The sequence below is a fragment of the Corythoichthys intestinalis genome, chromosome 1 (genome assembly GCF_030265065.1).
Source record: "Corythoichthys intestinalis isolate RoL2023-P3 chromosome 1, ASM3026506v1, whole genome shotgun sequence".
Taxonomy (NCBI): domain Eukaryota; kingdom Metazoa; phylum Chordata; class Actinopteri; order Syngnathiformes; family Syngnathidae; genus Corythoichthys; species Corythoichthys intestinalis.
The window spans coordinates 54519511-54537923 of NC_080395.1; the positions used below are offsets into that span (position 1 = coordinate 54519511).

The 18413-nt window shown below is 40.0% G+C and overlaps 1 protein-coding gene across 12 annotated transcripts in view; it reads right to left on the reverse strand.

Annotated features, from left to right (window-relative positions):
* The window catches only part of cbfa2t3 (CBFA2/RUNX1 partner transcriptional co-repressor 3), a 74081-nt gene extending 61930 nt beyond the window's left edge, over positions 1–12151 (reverse strand). For 3 of the 12 annotated variants that reach the window (XM_057838666.1, XM_057838548.1, XM_057838540.1), the window contains exons 1-2: positions 11797–12148; positions 11375–11531 (exon numbers count right to left, since the gene is read on the reverse strand). In XM_057838666.1, the coding sequence (XP_057694649.1) occupies positions 11375–11531; positions 11797–11859 (220 nt within the window). In that variant the 5' untranslated portion in view covers positions 11860–12148. Of the gene's footprint in view, positions 1–11374; positions 11574–11796 lie in introns of all 12 variants that reach the window. The other 9 variants (XM_057838658.1, XM_057838552.1, XM_057838577.1 and 6 more) reach the window with 5 other exon arrangements.
* Positions 12152–18413: the final 6262 nt, after the last annotated feature.

Here is an 18413-nt window from a genome sequence, read left to right on the forward strand (position 1 = left end):
GGACAATGGCAGTCTGAACGGGCACGCAAAAAAAAAAAAAAAATTGAAAAAAAAAAAAAATCAGAATAGTACATTAAGACCTGTGTTATGAACTTAGCCTAAGATTTTGTACATACTGTATAGTGAGACAATGTTTTCTAAAGCTTTTTCTGACTGGGAATTGTATGAACTCAGGTGAGCTCAGGTTCTTCTTAATTTTTTGGGGGGCCGTAAAGGGAAATTTGGTACAAACCAACCCGACAACTATGCCTGTGTGACCCATTCAGGTTGTTAATTAACCTCCAACTGGCTATTGTGTCAACTGAACCTCTGTGTATACACGGTATTCAGCTCTCAAAACAAAAGGAACAGCTTGGATTGTATATGGTGGAACCAGATCATACTGTAAATTGGAAAAAACCCTATTCATTCTGATCTTCTCAGTCTTTATAACTCATGATTAGAGTTGAAATTATTCTTGCCTGAGATCAGTAACTCATAGATTAATAAACCCTACTCACATTAAGTCCCTGTGGAAAAACTAGTCAATCTTTGATTTTCATTGGCTGAGGAATTCTGTAGCACAAAGAAGTAACATAATTTTTTTCACTTCAAGAAATTGAGAGCTTTCAGTCTCATTTTATATATTCGGTACCATTTTTGAAGGATGACTGACACTGACTTTGTCATAATAGACATTAATTTCCCCTCTTTTTCTCCTGTTATTGCACGAATGTGCAGTACTGTATTCTCCAATGTAAAGTACTTTTTATTTCATTTATGTCAACTTGCAAATCAATATTGCTGCTTCTAAATGAGTAGCATTGTTGGCCCATTTGTAATGTGTCTATGAAATAATAGTGTCATCTTAACTTGTGTGTTTAACACGTCTATATTCTTAAGCACAACCCCACATTTGGAATGAGAATGAGAAAGAACCCTAAGAGTGACATCTCTCCAAATCGACTATAGTAATAGTATTTTTACTCATCAGGAGTCAGGCCTCTTCAGCTATAATGCCATTGCCTTTCTCACAGTGTGAACTTGTGAATTACATTATTGACTGTCCATAAATCACTGAATGGCTTTGGTCCAAGACACTTATCAGATCTGTCCACTCAGTATCATCTGTGCAGACCTCTCAGTTCACCACGTTTGTGAGATTATTACTCCCCGAGTCAAATACAGTGAAGTCAAATGAAAAACAAGCTAGATGAATGATTTTACTATTTATTCATTATCTATTTATTTTTACACTACCTTTTAAGTCACTCATACTTATTAATTATACTTGACAAAACACGAGGGGAAAAGAAACATTTATAAAGTAAGGTGACCAAACATCCTCTTTTGCCCGGACATGTCCACTTTTCACATCCTCTCCGGGGCGTCCAGCGGAGTTTTATAAATTCATGAAAATTACCGTGTGTTGAAATTGACCGACACTTTGCACAGAATACTACGGTACTATGCTGCCTGTGATGTGTTCCCAGAGAGCCTGCCCAGTGGTTAAAACTTTTATTACGATCAATACGTGTATAATCAAATACTCATGTACCCGAAAGAGCAATTAAGTCGAAAATACCTTTATTCCACTTTGGTTACAAATTTGCGTATGAGTGCGCTGTCACAGACTGGCTTTGTCATGGCATTAACTGTCAATCCTCATTCACAAACAAATCTTCGTCACGATAGGAGCTCATAGGCTATCATTATGTACACTTGCTAAACTTACTTTTCGGGAACTGTTGACTTCTGTCGAAGGTTTCTACCGGTCTGATCTGTAAAATCCCGTTTGGTGCAGCATTGTTGCATTGCTAATGAATGTAAACTTTTATAGCAATGTTTGATTTTGCTTTGGGTACCGTTGCTCGCTAATAGGGTAGCTGTCAGTGAGCTAAGCCGCGCTAGGCATTATGGGAAACATTGTTTTGAACTGCTGCGTTTGAAAACATGCTGGTTGAATCTTTTTTTTTTTTTTTCAGTTTTTTTATTTTATTTTTTGCCTCCAATCTAGAACATCGAATGACAATAAAAATTGAGTGGGAATAATAGAATAATAATCATGATGAATTGTCATGATAGTAACTTATAAAAATGTTTAGTTCCAACATAGCCTACTGTGTGTGTGTATTGCCTGGAATACATTTCCATGGGTCTGCATTATACATTGTATAATGTATAATAATAAACAATAATATATATAAATATAAATTTATATAATATAAATATATAAATATAATAAACAATAATTATATTACTCTTATATATATTTTTTATCATTATTTAATTCATTTTTTTGCGTTTTTATTGTTCGATTCTTTTTTAGGAATAATAAAATCCGTTGAGTAACCTGTGAGAATTTGAATTGTGTCTTTGGTTTTAAATTACATGGCTATAATTGTTTTTTATAAAACTGATTTTTTCTATCCAGACGGAGGAGGCACACTTTAAATACAATAAAGTTATATAGGCATCTTTGAGTGAACTTTGAGTAAAATTCAAGTATCTCGAGGCCAGACCGAAAAGGCATGAAAGAAGTTTGATCTACTGAGCTCAAGATGTAAGGTTTTTCCCCCCATGTTACATTTCATATTGAAGTTCTATCTTGTGTGTTTGTGCTCCTTGTTTTTGCTGAGCAACGGATGCACAAACTGTCAAAGTAGGAAGTGACACCTGATTAAATCAAGTGTTGACTCAAGGGTCACATTGTCAGCCTACTCACTGAAGGAAATTGACAATAAAGTGTCCTGTTTACTGTAGAATACTCTCCCATATACCTATGAGAGTCAGTTACTTATAATTACATTTGGGACACCCTTCCTCTCAAAATGTATTACCATGATAACAACGGTCATTTTAATAGGCCCTTTTAGGGCTGTTCGACAACTTTTTTCAATGCTGTTTTCAGCAAAATATTACAAACATCTCAGTGAGATACACATCAATTCCACATCGTTGTTTATGAAAACTACTACCAGCAACAATTAAAATGACAAAAACAGCAATATTGTACTCTGTCATTGAATTGTACTGACATACATTAAAGTTGTAGGTCAGAGATATGAGTTTACAGTATATTCCGAACAACATGGCTAACAAAGACTGAAGCTACTGTGTTTTTCAGGTGAGGTGTTGAGGCCTGCGTGCGTGTGCGAGTGTGTGCATACGCTCAGACAGTTGGTGGTGCTGGCACAAGAGATAGTGAGTGGGGGGAGATGAGGCAGTGTATCAACTTGTGAACATCTGTTCCTCGCACAAACCACAAAGCTGGCGCTGAGAACATAGAGAGGATAACTACTTTCTCCTATGCCCACCTTTCTTCATTCACACTAACGTACGCAAACACACACACAATGTCACCACCTTGTCTCAATTCAACTCACACGCCCCCTTTTCCTACTTTTTTCTCGTCCCTTATTTATACACAGATGACTGAAAATTTAGTGGCTAGAAATAAAAAATGAAACTACATTTTCAGCGTTGTTCCATTCTTGAGAATGTTGGCGGAACTTGCTCGTCAAGCAAAAAAAAAAAAAAAGAAAAATCTTTGAAATGCGGACAATTTATGGATTTAGTTTAGCGATACAAACATACTGTAATTACCCAAATATAACGCGCACCCGAAATTTACTTGTAAAATCTAGTGAAAATTCTTGTACTCGTTTATAAAGCGCACTCTAATTTTAGCGCCAATAAATATAAGTCTCGTGACTGGAACTTTTATAAAGTAAGCAGTTATGGTAAAATGGTAAATGGACAGTACTTATATAGCACATTTATCTGCATGGTTACCATGCCCAGAGCACTTTACATTAGCACACACATTTACCTGTTCACGCACACATTCACACACCAATGGAGGCTGCTGCCATGCAAGGCGCTGTCAACCCATTGGAGGCAAATCAGGGTTCAGTGCCTTGCCCAAGGGCACTTCGACAGTGGGCAGTCATAGCCGGGAATTGAACCGCTGACCCTGACGGTTGTAGCAAGTTTTAACAGAATTCACCTGCGGAACTAATGTTGGCAAGTTGTGTAGTTCCCAGGGGGAAGAGTTTAGTTAAGGGGACAGCCGGAGGTAAACAAACGTCTCCCGCCGAAGCATGTAAGACGTACGTTGTTACTTTGTGAGTTTCAATGTCAATAAAACAACGCGGCTTGGCTCGGTGGTTCTACACTCCTCCTCAGACTCCTGTCCTAGTTTGCCACACAGTCAACATTTATACGAAACGGATTGCCCTATACGTTCTCCTCAAGACAACAAGTCCATCTCAAGCCGGTATGTTGCGACAACAAGGTAGGAAAAATGTACCGGTAAATACCGCTAATAGACAAATAGTACAACAAAAGCATTTTCATTTTATTACATGTGAAAAGTATCATCATGAAAACAATTACCGTATTGGCCCGAATATAAGACAGTGTTTTTTGCATTGAAATAAGACGAGGGTCGTCTTATATTCGCGGTCTAGACATTACACCCATTCACGACACTAGAAGGCGCCAGATATCATTGAAGCGATGTTCTGTCATGACTAGGGATGGGAATCGAAATCCGATTCCAATTCGGAACCGGTTCCGAGTGTTTCGATGCCTCGACATCACAATGACAAAGCCTTAACGATCCCTTTAACGATCCCTGAAAACGCATATTGCGTCGTGACGTGTCTTGTTGTCCAGACGCATCAAACTAGCATGCCGCCAAGAGCCACTCGCTCCAAAGTTTGGCTACACTTCACCAGGAAAAAGGGTGAAAATGAAAGGTTACGATCGTTTAGCACGAGCATTGCCGCCGTAAACAAAACAATGACAGCACATAGGTTCGAACGCTCGAAAGCGTGTCTTCACTTCACGAGGAAAAATTACAACAAAGTGACTTGCAGTCATTGCAAGGTGGAGATAACTGCATCGGGAGGGAATAGACTGCACTGTCCTCACCGAGACGCTAAGGCTCATTCCTGACTATACAGCTAGCTAAACTCCCAAATGACGATGCAGAAGACGTTGGTATAATTTGCTGACTTTATTCAACCATCACTTGAAACTAAAAATAGAAATGAAACAAATCAATTTGGTCCCCAATAACAAACAGGTTTGCATCAACGTAAATCAGCGATGATTAGCTGCTAACACAGTCATAACAAACAGTTAGTATGCGTTCGCTAGCATTAGCACATCGTTTAAACCACTGCACAACTGGATTTAAGTGTCCGATCGCGAGTGGAAACACACAACAACAACACAGAAGATGATACATACAGGCGTTGCCTCTGTAGATATTTTACAAACATTAACAAAGAACGTAGGCTCGTGGCAGTGTTTCCTTTTCTCACTAACTCGCTTGGATGCAGCATTTCTTCTTCTGCGCGTGTAAGCGCGTTCTGCTTCGCGTGAGGAAGCGCAAGGGCGCCACCACTTGAGTGTGAAAGCGCCATAAAAACTAAAAGGTGCGCATTTCAATATACTGGTAAATAAAAACAGGGGTCCCCAAACTACGGCCCGCGGCTCCATATTTGGTCCGGCCCCCTGAACAATTCCAGAGAGCATTTTGAATTGTTTTTGTTTTTTTCTCCCTCAGTAATGTTATTTATTTCCTGGCCTTTTTTCAGTGAATAACTCAGAGAGGGTTATTTGGGTATTATCTATTTAATTAATAGTGCTATTATTATTTATTATTATTATATTATTATTTTAATTTTATTTACTTTTGTTCCGTGAAGAATCCACAGAGGGTTATTTGATTATGGCTTTCTAAAAAAAAAAATATTTTTTTTACATTTACGCACTCCTGCAATCATCACACTTTTTCTGTTACAAACTGACCCCGGCCTCTCATCAGAGAAAGGAAAAGTTGTGTGACCCTCACAGGAAAAAGTTTGGGGACCCCTGCTTTAACACATATTGCAAAAGGCAGAACAACAACCTATATGCCAATATATACCAATATTTTTTTATTTCTTTTAGAAAAATGTTTCAGTAAAATGTTACACATTCTTGTGCATTTGCCACTTATTGCCACAGTTAACATTAAGGCTTTGGGCCTCTTTTGACCTCGTTGTGAGTTTGTAAGGTTGTGACTTCTGATTAAACAAACTCGATGCCAATCAAAATGTTTGTTCTTCTTTTTCCCGAAATTAGAATCGATAAGAGAATCGATAAAGAATCGAATCGTTAAGCAATATCGATAATGGAATCGGAATCGTAAAAATCCTATCAATTCCCATCCCTAGTCATGACAGATCTCAGCTACTCTCCCCATTCACGATGCTAGATGGCGCCAGATATCATTGAAGCGATGTTCTGTCATGACAGATCTCAGCTACTCTCAAGTTTAACCAGTTTGCATTATTTTATTGCAATGTTTTTCCTTATTCAGATTTGTTTCAAGACTACAGTTACAGTTAGACTTCACTTTGATGGTTAATGCAGTTATTGCAATTTTGTTGTTTTATCACAATAGATTGGTTTATTTATATTTCAAAAACCAGAAGCCATTCATTTACGAATGTGATTGCACTTTAGTTCACATATTTAAATTTGAATGAATTAAGATTTGAATGAGGCAAAATAACATGCTTTTTCTCTCAAATATATTGTTATAATCATTTGTTTCGAATGTACTGTAATTATTTTCTGTATAAAAATTAATTTGGTGTTCAAAAAGTCTTTTTTCAAACTTGAGTCTTGAAAAAGAGGGAGTCGTCTTATAAACAGGGCCGTCTTATATTCGGGCTAATACGGTATTTACAACATGAAAGTTGATTATAATATCACTGTCGTTCGGATCAGGTAGTATTTTGCTGGTCCATGCTGAGTGTGCGTTATATTCAGGAAATTACAGTATTTAAATATATTGAAGAAAAAAAAAATCAGGGGAAACTTTTTAGTGGAACTTTTTACTCCTGGAGAAGGAGCACAAGCACAGAATTATGACGTTTGTGATAGGTTTGACAAGAGGTTAGAATCTGTTTGAGATTCACTGTACCTTTACACCTAGACATCCCTTATTTAGTTTGTCTCCTTTTCTTCCAGTCAGTGTCTTTCTCATTGCTTTCCTTCCTCATCTGGACCCGCTGGGAGGGTGCACTAGTGCTGGGTGGCAGTTCCTCATTGTGGAAAGACTGCGTGTGTGCGTGCGTGTGCATGTGTGTGTCAGTATGCTGTTTGCGGCTGATAAGGCCCAGGGAGAAGAGCCAGCGTGCCGACATATTCTTACCACCGTGGTTATCGGCCGTCGCAGCTGTGCCTGAGCTCGGCGACATCTGCTCCCTCACAGGAAGCCTATGCTAGAGCTCATAGCGCCTCACACACACATGCACAACTACCCTTACACACACACACACGCACGCAACACGAACACATAGGTGCACACACATGCAGTGTTACAGGTAGATCTCCTTGAGAAAGTAAAGTGTATTTACAGCTCACTCGGACATATTTTGATTTTTTTTCTGTGTGTCTGTGTGTTTCACATTTGAGATGACTGGATTGGAGCAGTGACACCATAGTCCTACTGGGTTTTTATCACTGAATTACAGAGGGGATGCTTATGACTAAGCCTAATTATAGAGGCCTTATCGGTGCAATGTTCACAAAGCTCATTACTGGCAAGAAATGGCAAGCGCTGCAGGTAATTCACTACACTGGGTATTAGTCCTCTATCAGTCTTACAGTTTCTACATATTCAGTCTATATAAAATTAGGATTTTCATATCGGAATCTTTTTGCTCTCCTCTTGAACCCTTTGCTGATTTACGTGAAGGCTGTCATTTTTACTTCAAGACGCTATAGTTACTTCAATCATTTACATTAGTCTCGTACTCTTGTAAAAGTCTTTTAATTTTTTTTTTTTTGCTATTGACTTCATTTTTCACACTCTACATTCACATAGGTATTGGCACATCTCACTTTGTCAAAGTGTTAAACAATCACAGATTGTGTTACAGCTCTCAGTGTCTGCCAACAACATCCATCTAGATAGGAATCAGAGGTGAGCTGTAGTCTACCCAAGCTGAGTGAAGATGTGGGATACACCCTGGACATGATGCTAATTAATCAAAGAGATCCTAAAGATTAATAATAGTTTACTGTAATACAGTACTGTTAAAATTATGGACAATTAAACTCTCTCTCTCTCTCTCTCTCTCTCTCTCTCTCTCTCTCTCTCTCTCTCTCTCTCTCTCTCTCTCTCTCTCTCTCTCTCTCTCTTTTCTCCCTTTCCCCCCACATCGATATAATTGAAATTGACAGATCAGATTTCAATTTGAATCATAGTGACATCACGCAAGGCCCCTGTACGATGATACCAACGTCTTCTTATCATGTGTTTGGTAACTTGATGGCTTCAGAGTTTCACCGTGATGGAAGGAACAAATCAAATGACTTAGTACGATCTCCTGGCTCCCTGAACATATCATGAGCCCAAAGACATGATAGACAGAAAGACATTTCAGCTGTTTGACACAGAGAATGGAGATCTAAGTGTCTGGTTGGTCTGAACAGTTTTAATGTTTCACATTGAGAGTATGACGTACACCCATTGTGATCATTCAACATACCTCATTTATTATGACAAAGCAGCGAAAAGGAAGGTGTTATGAGGGAATAGAAGAAAAGAAAAGAAACACAAGAATAGAAAGAAAAGAAACAGAAACAACAACAAAAAATACATTGAATGTCTACACTAACTATGAATATGTTGGTGCTATCGTCAGCTAAGTGTATTTCCGGTTGACACCATATGGGGGGCCTGTTGACCAGGGAAAGAAGGGTTGGGGGAGTCTATAAGCTAAGTGATTGGGAGGGGTGGAGTGTACACAAATCAGCTCGTTGATCTAGAAACCAGTAATTGTGTGAATCCCTTGTGAGTGCAAGCCCGTCGGGAACCGACCCCACGCCGCCCAATCGCCAATCCCGGCAACGGGGCCCCCCACCCGAGCGCGCCTAATCACATCCAGCCACGCGCGAGCCCCACCAAACACGCGACAGCCACGCAGACGAGCGGAGACGCCGCGCGGGCGCCACTCCAGGGCCAAGGCCCCCACCCAGCCAGCTTAGGGAGGGAAGGTGGCCGGGGGGGGCCAGTGCAGCCCATCCCTCCTCCCGCCGCCCAGCAAAGCAGCCATCGTCACCACACTGGATCCCAGGGTGGTCCCCCGGGCCACCCGCGCCCCCATCAACCGGCCTTCAGGAATGGGAAGAGGGGGCCCACCACCAACCCCACGACCACCCCCACCCCCGTCCGCCCACCCGGCCCACAAGCCACAGACGGAGCTCCACAACCCGCACAGCACTTCACTGGACCCCCAACGGCCCATCAAGCCCAGGGCAGGGCAGGGTCCCCTGCCGGAGCAGGCGCCGCCCACTGGATACACCGGCGTCCAGCCAGCGACCCGCGACGGAGAGAAGGATGGATACCCAGGCAGAAGTCACCAATTAATTGATCAGCTCTGACCCCAAAAATTAAAATCGAACTCAAAGGATCAATGTATATACAGTGGTACCTCGACATACGATCGCTTCGACATGTGATCCTTTCGACAAATGTGACTCGTCATTTTTCTCGATATATGACGACATGGTCGAAATACGCTGATTTATTTTAACTGAATTTTGTGGTTTTAGCGTTTGACATTCAAATACAGTAAGTAACAGCCATACAAGTAAAAACTTCTGTGAAATTTGAATACAATCATTTGTAAGACATGTTACCAGTAGATGCCGCCATTTAAGATGATTTCTTCAAGCAATGGCAGTAGCACGAAAAGCACTCTGGGATACTGCTCTTAGCAGATTGTAGTAGCGTTGCCGCTGTCGCAACCCAATGTGAGTACCGACAAGAAGTGTGTGGCACATGTGTAGTACATGCACAAGCTAACAGAGCATGCATGGATTTGTGACCTTTTAACGACAGTTTCGGGGATTTTTTTATTTTCAACAATGTTTATTAATACTAGATAATAATACTAGTACTAATAATAATGGCTGTATTTTGAGTTATTTTGAAGGAACAACAAATTTACCCTTCTATATTAGCTGTATACTGACTACTTTTACTTGTGTAAGAGTCATATCTGGTGTGGTTCCATGAAAAGAGTTAATTAAATACCTGCGTAAATGTAAGGGGTGTACTCAATAGTTTATATTATTCCATTCTATTAATAATCTCATACATGCAAGCACAATGTAATACTCGCATCCTATCGGTATTCACAATGGGTTGCGACAGCCTCCTCCAAAATCAGCTCAAGTTGGCTATTTATACATAAATTCTACCCACTGTTCCTTTTCAAGAAAATGATCTGTGACCTTGTCATACCAACAAGGCATCGTTTTTGACAAAGAAAGTGGAACAAGGATGATTAGGAAATTTTCCGGTTCAACTCAGAACAATGGAATGAAAACTGAAAAATGCTACAACAGATGATTACACTTCAAGATTGCTGATTTGCACATTTCGCTGTCAATCAAAAAGGGATTCAGCCTCAGACAGATCATCAAATCATCTTGCAGAAAAGGTAAGCACCCAGGTCAGTCGAGCCCCACCCACTGCCCCATAGACCCCCTGAGGCGCTGGCGGAGTGAAGCCCAGCATTTATCCAAGGACTCATCTCGTTTCGCTGCAGCGGAACAATGCACTCTCAACTCTGTAGACGCTGAGCGACCACACCGTTTAAAGCACATTGAAACTGTGCGAATGAATGAAAAGAAAGCCACTTCATAAAACGTAGTAAGAAACTGATCTTGAACAAAAGCTGAGCTCGTTGTAGTGCGTATTTAGTTAATGACATGTACGCACAACAGTATTGATTTGATCACTTATTTTTTTAACATTATAGGGGAAGCTGAGTTTCCCTTGCAGTCTTAGAGCAATTGCCTCTATTGTTGAGTGTCTAGGGATGCACTGAGTAGAAACTTTACACAACCTCTTTCATTTTCCTTTCCAGCAATGTACGTGCTTAAATTAGCTTTAGTCTCTGTCGGGCATGGTGTTTTAATCGTATGCTTTCAGTTACCTAGCAGGAAACAAGTAACACACACACACACACATAAAAAGCACCCCCGTCACCTTTAACACCTAGGTTCCACCACTACAAGAAAGTATTATTATACAGTAGGTCACATGCACATTGATTCTGCTTCCCCGGTCAACTTGTGGAAGGCAATTTAAAGGCAAAGCTTGATGTTTTTTGAGCCAACTTCAATACATCTAATAAATAAAGGAAACCCAATAAATAAAAGAAGCCCTGATAATACAAATCAAAATCACATTGCCCTTTTAGTATGCAGTATTAAATCGACACAAACTGGTTATCCATCAATCACTCTCATTTAATGAGCACATCTGACAGCAGGCAGATCCTCCATCACTCATCAAGGCAAAATGCGCTCCTACCTTCGCCAGATGTGTGTTGGACCCTTGGTGCCAGCCTGGAATCTAGGCCTCTGTGTTGGAGTATGTGGTCACTGCCCTTAGCCTTGAGTTGTCTATGGTTGACCAATGTCACTGTAGGAACACGTGCCAGGTGTCCACCCTTCTTCTTCTGCTCCAGCTGGACCTCAGCAGACATGTTCCCGAATTAGTTTTCTCACGGCTAGAAGAAATGCCAACAATTCTTTTTAATTTGGTAAAAATATTTGGCTAGTTTGAGTTTTAAAGACGGGAAGACAAATGTAATAAACTGAAAACAAGTAATCACTCTAAATAGAGCCTCAGAATTTATAACACTGTTGGCTATCACTTTCACAATATAAAGCTTTTGCATGTATCTTCTCATGAATGTCCATCCTTTTACAAAGCAACCTTCTAAATTATACCTTGCAAGGGTGAGACGATGTAATGTTCCAAAATGAGGAAAAACAAGATTGCGTCCTTTTCATCCTTTCATGTGTTAGCCAATTTGGATCTCAGCAGTGTTATTCCTTTTCTCCTTTGATATTTCTCTTTCAATGTATCCTCAAGATGTTAGCTTTGATGTAGGAGACCCATCCGTCTTCAACCAAAAGTCTCTTCAAGAAGAACCTATTATGTTTGGCATGTTCCGTCCGTGTACCGTTCCGTTCATCTAGTTTCCCCAGGTTCCTTACCAGGCATGTGTGAGGCAAAGCAGCAGCACAACACAGTGTGTATAAGTGTGTGTCAGCCGCAGGTCAGTTAGTGTCATGCTTCTATCGAAGGGGCCGTGCTCCTGCGTGAACCCTCCTCCTCTGCCGCTCAAACGAGAAGTATGCATTTGTGTGTCACAGTGAGTGTGTCGAAGTGCCGCAACCCCTTGGGGAGGTCAGGCAGCGAGGCCTGCTTCGGTTATAGTAGAAGACAGCAGCAAGCAGCAGGACCTGAATCTCCATCTGGGCTTCCTCCGCAAGAACCAGCTGTGACTGCGGCCAGCAACATCTTCTTCCCTTTTTTTCTAGTTAGCCTTCTTCCGTGGCCTCATTTGTGCGCCTTTGCACCTTTTATACACCTGTAATGATGACTTTTGTACGTCTATAGATCTAGACACACATTATGTTTTGTCTTTCATTTTTTAACACTCAGTGACAGTCAAGTGCCAAACAAAGGCTAAAGCAAATCATAAATTGTGATTGTTGACATTTTGTGTCCCCACAAAAATTGATGTTGTTTACTTTGTCGAGTTATCATGAATCATATTAGACATTAATGAATGTTGTACATTTTCAACATTTGTCCAGAGATTCGGGAACCAAGAAAAATTCTAGCAAGTTTAGATTCAAATTGCCAGATCAGCCCATATCGTCATGCTTACTCAGGATGTCAGCGAGATTGTTTTCTTGTATGGTCACTTGATGTTTTTATTAAGCCTTTTTCTATATGAAAGATAGCAATGTCTTCTGGGGAAAAAAAAAAAAACGTTGCTGGAACATTTCACGTCACGGATCAGGTCGGATTATGTTTGAAATAAACTTGAAGGAATCACCAAATCAATTGATGATAGTTCTCTAAGACATAACAGTATACAGCAATTGCCTAGCATTGATTTTTTTCACTTTTTCACTGATATTGCTGCCCTGTGTGTATAGTACAGCTACATAATCAAAAGGTAGATTTACAGTTGACTTGTGATTTTTCCAAATTTTGACGAAGCATCAAATAAATAACAGACGACTCCAGTCTGTAAAAAGCAGACTGTGAAGTTTAACATCTTAACTACACACCCAGCGTTGAATGTAATTGTCTCTGCCACTCAATTGACTGAATTGGACAAGCAGCAACGGCGATGTTAGTGCATACTTTGGTTGCTTTGGTGAAAATTGTATGAAGTAGACAGGCGAATATAAACTGTTTTTGAAGCCAGCATGAAAGAGGCCGTGTTTTAAAGTGGAAGCTCACTTTCACTGTAGCCATCAATCTTAACCTCTGACCTCTTAGGACTCATTAACCCTGAGTCCTCAATGACCCCTATACACATACGCAATCGTACACGCATGTACACACACATTGCAGGAAGCTTCTGTTGGAGCAAGTTGTGTGCTGATGAGAGAAGTGAGAGGGGATGTGAGCACATGATGTGCCAAATGCCTGCTTGAAACCAGATGGTCATCAGCGGAGAGGAAGTGAGAGAAAAGCTGTGTGTGGTTGAGAGCGAGAGAGAAAGAGAGTGAGCGAGAGAGAGGAAAACTTATCCTTCACAGGCATGGTGACATTTCCTACAGTTACTCATACATGTATAATTTTATCCATAGTCCACTTTAAGTCAATCAAGAATTGATCAACAGATGCTACATCAAAATTCAAGCTAGTTTATCTAACAAACATCCTATATCAATTGATCTCATAAGGGGTTTCATGAGAGCTGGAGCCTGCTCCAGCTGACTTTAGGGGGGAAAGTTGGGGTACACTGTGGTTTCATCACCAACTAATCACAAAGCACACAATGTTTTTGAGATGGGAGGCAGGGAAACATAACCAGTGGTTTCAAATCTACGGACCGCCATGGGGTCCAATTCGACCCGCAGGATTTTTCTGCCTGACAGGGACATTGTAGTTTATTCAAACTGTACATATCAAATGCTTTTATGTTGACATTGACACTTTAAACCATAGATTTGTGTGATCGAGTGTGTGCACTTGGCTCACATTCATGTCTGCAATTACATTCATATATTTGCCCCCTCCCAGTCAAAATGGAATGGATGTCTCATGCCATCAATGCCAGCCAATGAGATCATGAGATCAATGGTGATCATAGGCGGAGTTTTGCTTTGGGGCAGGGGGGGCACAACATGTTGATAACCCTGAAACGCAGTGTCAGCAATAATATTAACTTACAAGAATATTTATAATAACTTGAGAATTTGCGTTTTTTGTTTCCCATCATTCTTGAGAGGAATTCTAAATTAGGCTGCTTAGGACAGCTATAGTTTTCGCCAAGATCGTCATTCAATGAATATGGTACGCCCGCCGGTGTCGTGCCAATGTAATTACCCCCGTCAAAAATTGTATCCCCTGGGGAGAGCCACTGCGCTGCACTGATTTGCTTGATTACCATGTTTTGGTGATGTAGTTATCTACGATGTTTTAAAACATGGCCCATCCATACAAAAAAAAAAAAAAAAAAAAAAAAAAAAAAAAAAACTTTTTTTGTCGTATAACGTAACATACGTACTGAAAGTAAAAAAAGGCAATGTTTTACTGTTTTACTCGTAGGAGTTAAAGTTTAATAAACGTCGATGTCCAAAATATATAACTGTGGTCCTTTTCTGGCTTCAAATACGTTAGTCGACATAACTCATAACCAATGTGTGTATATGCGCTCTGGTGGCCAATTTTTGACGGGGGTAATTACATTGGCAAGACACCGGTGGTGGCTCTGTTGAACAATTAGCATCTTTAGTGGGGCAGATTGAAACCCCGCTCATCATTTTGGTGGTGCTCTCTGGCGTTTCATGGTTCACATTTTCAATCCTTGGTTCTTGCTCAGTAGTTGTTGTCGCTTTTGAAAGCTTAGGTTTAAAAAAATTACGTATATCCATCTTGCCTCTTCGGTCCTCGGGTGGTTTTGGCTAAGCAAAGTAAATGGTGCTAAGGAACTAGTCACATGATCTGTTCGAAAAATAATTATGACCCATTATAAAAGTATCTTTTTTTTGTTAATTTCATTCATTTTTCTTGTTTGTTTTATTGCTTTACAACTTTTATAGACAATATTTTACTGGATTTTAAATCATTTAATTTTAAAATCATATATAGGAAAGTCAATTACATGCAATTAAAGTTTTTGGCCACCAGGAGGGGAGCTGGCCACGTATGGTGGTGATGAACTAAAAAATGGTTTAATAATCGTAACAAAAACATACATTTCAAACAAAAGTCCAGGGGATCCAAAACAGCAACAATAGCAAAATTCAGGGTACAAACAAAGGTATCAAAACTTATTTAAAACAGGAACAGGAATCAGTGCTTGGAAGAAGAAATAGACGCTGGGATTAACATGGAATCAACACTTGAAAAAACACTTGGATAGACAATGACCAAACAAGACCAGACAGCACATGGGGAACTAGGATAGAGACATGGGGTAACGAAACAATGAGACACAGGTGGTTGATACAAGAGGCAGCGGATTGGTCAAGACTAGTGTTGTTAATTACGGCGTTAGAATATAACGGCGTTACTAACGGCGTTATTTTGTTCAGTAGTGAGTAATCTATTCAATTCCTTTATTGTCATTGCAAGCAGAGCAAACAACGAAATTGGAAAGCTACTCCGTGGGACCATAAAACACAAGACTATAAAATAACACACAACTAAAATATATCACTGAATAAAAGACAAGAATAAATTATTGTGCAAAAGTCGCTACATAGCAGCATCATGAGGAATTAGTGCTGTTCGCCGTTGCAAACGCGATGTTACTCTGCTAGGTGGCTCCAATAATACCGAGAGATAATACCTAACTGTAGCCGATAGCCTACAAACTACGCCCACGTGATGCTTCGGTAGATATCACATATATATAGAACTAGATGCAAATGACAGACACGGCTGCATTAGCAAAATGTATAATAAAGAGCTACATGCGTTAGTAAACAGCCGCCATCTTGAAGCAGTAGACCTCTCAGGAAGGCACTGTCATAGAGAACCTTCCTAGCGAACCTAAGTAACTTTTTATCTAAAATGCTCCTAAAGCGGCAAAATCTTGACTTGAATCTATCTTTAAATGATGAAATAGTTTTCAAACTTACACATCAATTACAAAACTAACAGGAGCAATTTTAACAACTTTAAGGGTTGATTCACAACATTAAATGACTTCCACACATAACAAAGGTTACCATATAGTTATCGCAATATCTGCAATACCCCTGTGTCCAGTTAAGTTTAGGGTAAAGCAGGGGTCTCAAACCGGTCCTCAAAGGGCCGCAGTGGGTACTGGATTTCATTCCAACCAAACGAGAACAATCCCTTTTCACCAATCTGGTGTCTAACAAGTGTAATCAGTTAATTGCAGTCAGGTGTTGTTGTTGTTTTTATTCAATTGCAAACATTTCTAGAGACAAACTCCATCCTTGACAAGTTTCAATCAGGCTTCAGGTCCAGACATAGCACTGAGTCAGCACTGTTAAAAGTGCACAACGACATTTCCCTTTCTGTAGATAATGGAAACCCAGCAATCCTTGTTTTACTAGATCTCACAGCAGCATTTGATACAGTCGACCACACAGTCCTTGTATCTCGTCTAGAACACTTTATAGGTATCCGTGGTAAAGCTCTACAGTGGTTTAAATCGTACCTGGAACATAGGACCTTCTCAGCAATGATTGGGGAATTTTCCTCCTCACAAACCTCTCTGTCTTGTGGGGTGCCACAAGGCTCCATTTTAGGGCCTGTTCTCTTTGCACTTTATCTCCTACCTTTAGGATCAGTTATAAAAAAACATAATATCTCTTTTCATTTTTATGCTGATGACCTGCAGCTGTATCTCCCCCTGAGACCCAACGAACAAACTGCTCTCACTAAATTAATGGAGTGCATATCCGATGTGAAGCAGTGGCTAGCGCAAAACTTTTTACATCTTAACGAAAGCAAAACTGAATATATTACTTTCGGCACACCTTCTATGTTAAATGCCCTTGAGCCCAACCCTGGCACTCTGGCTCCCTTTTCTAAAACACATGTTAAAAATCTCGGAGTGATATTCGATTGCAGGCTCAACTTTGAAAAACAGATTAGTTCTGTTGTAAGAGCAAGTTTTTTCCAGCTCCGTCTCTTGGCCAAAGTGAAGCCTTTTCTTACTCGCCACGACTTGGAAAAAGCAATTCACGCTTTTCTAAGCTCGAGGCTGGATTACTGCAACGCACTTTATGTTGGTCTTCCCAAGTCCTCAGTTTCTCGTCTCCAACTTGTTCAAAATGCTGCTGCTCGATTTTTAACAGATACACCTAGACGTGAACATATTACCCCCGTGCTATCATCGCTCCACTGGCTTCCAGTCCATTTTAGAATTGATTTTAAACTTTTACTGTTTGTTTTTAATTCTATTAATGGCCAGGCTCCTTCTTACTTATCAGAAATTTTAACCATCCGTAACTCTGGCAGGACTCTTCGCTCTACCGGCCAACTTCATTTGCAAGTCCCAAGGTCCAAACTCAAACAGTGGGGAGACCGATCTTTTGCGGTTGCTGCACCCAGGTTATGGAATAGTCTTCCCCCGGAGATCCGCACCACTACAAATTTGGGCCTTTTTAAATCTCGTTTAAAGACACACCTTTTTAGACTCGCCTTTCCCCAAGATTAGTTTAGCCTGGTTTTATTTCCTTAGGGTTTTTAATGTTTTCGGATTTTATCTGTTTTATTGTTTTGTTTGCTGTCTGACTAATCGTGATGCGATGTTTCGTTTCTTTTTTTCTTTTCTTTTCTTCCTAATGTCATTGTATAATACTTTCCTGCCTTTTATTTACTATGTGCCATGTTTGTCTTTGTTGTAAAGCACTTTGGGGACCTTTCGGGTTTTGTAAAGGGCTATATAAATAAATTTGATTTGATTTGATTTGATTTGAGGTGCTGCTTACTTTAGCAGAAACCTCATTGGTTGAACTGTCTGTTTTGGATCTGTTGGAACAAAGACCAGGACCCACTGCGGCCCTTTGTGGAATCGGTTTGAGACCCCTGGGGTAAAGAATTGGGCCAGGGCCAATTGTCCCCAAAAAACCTTTAAACGTCACATATGGTGTGACCTTTTTTTTTTTTTTTTTTTTTTTTTTTTTTTTTTTGAGAAAAAAACCAAAACAAAACATGAAAACTATCACCAGTTACTTTGCCAAGTAACTAATTACTCTTACATTCAGGTAACTGAGTTACTAACGCAATTACTTTTTGGGAGAAGTAATTTGTAATTGTAATTAATTACTTTTTTAAAGCAAGATTAACAACACTGGTCAAGACACATGGAGCAAGCAGCAACAGGTGAAAT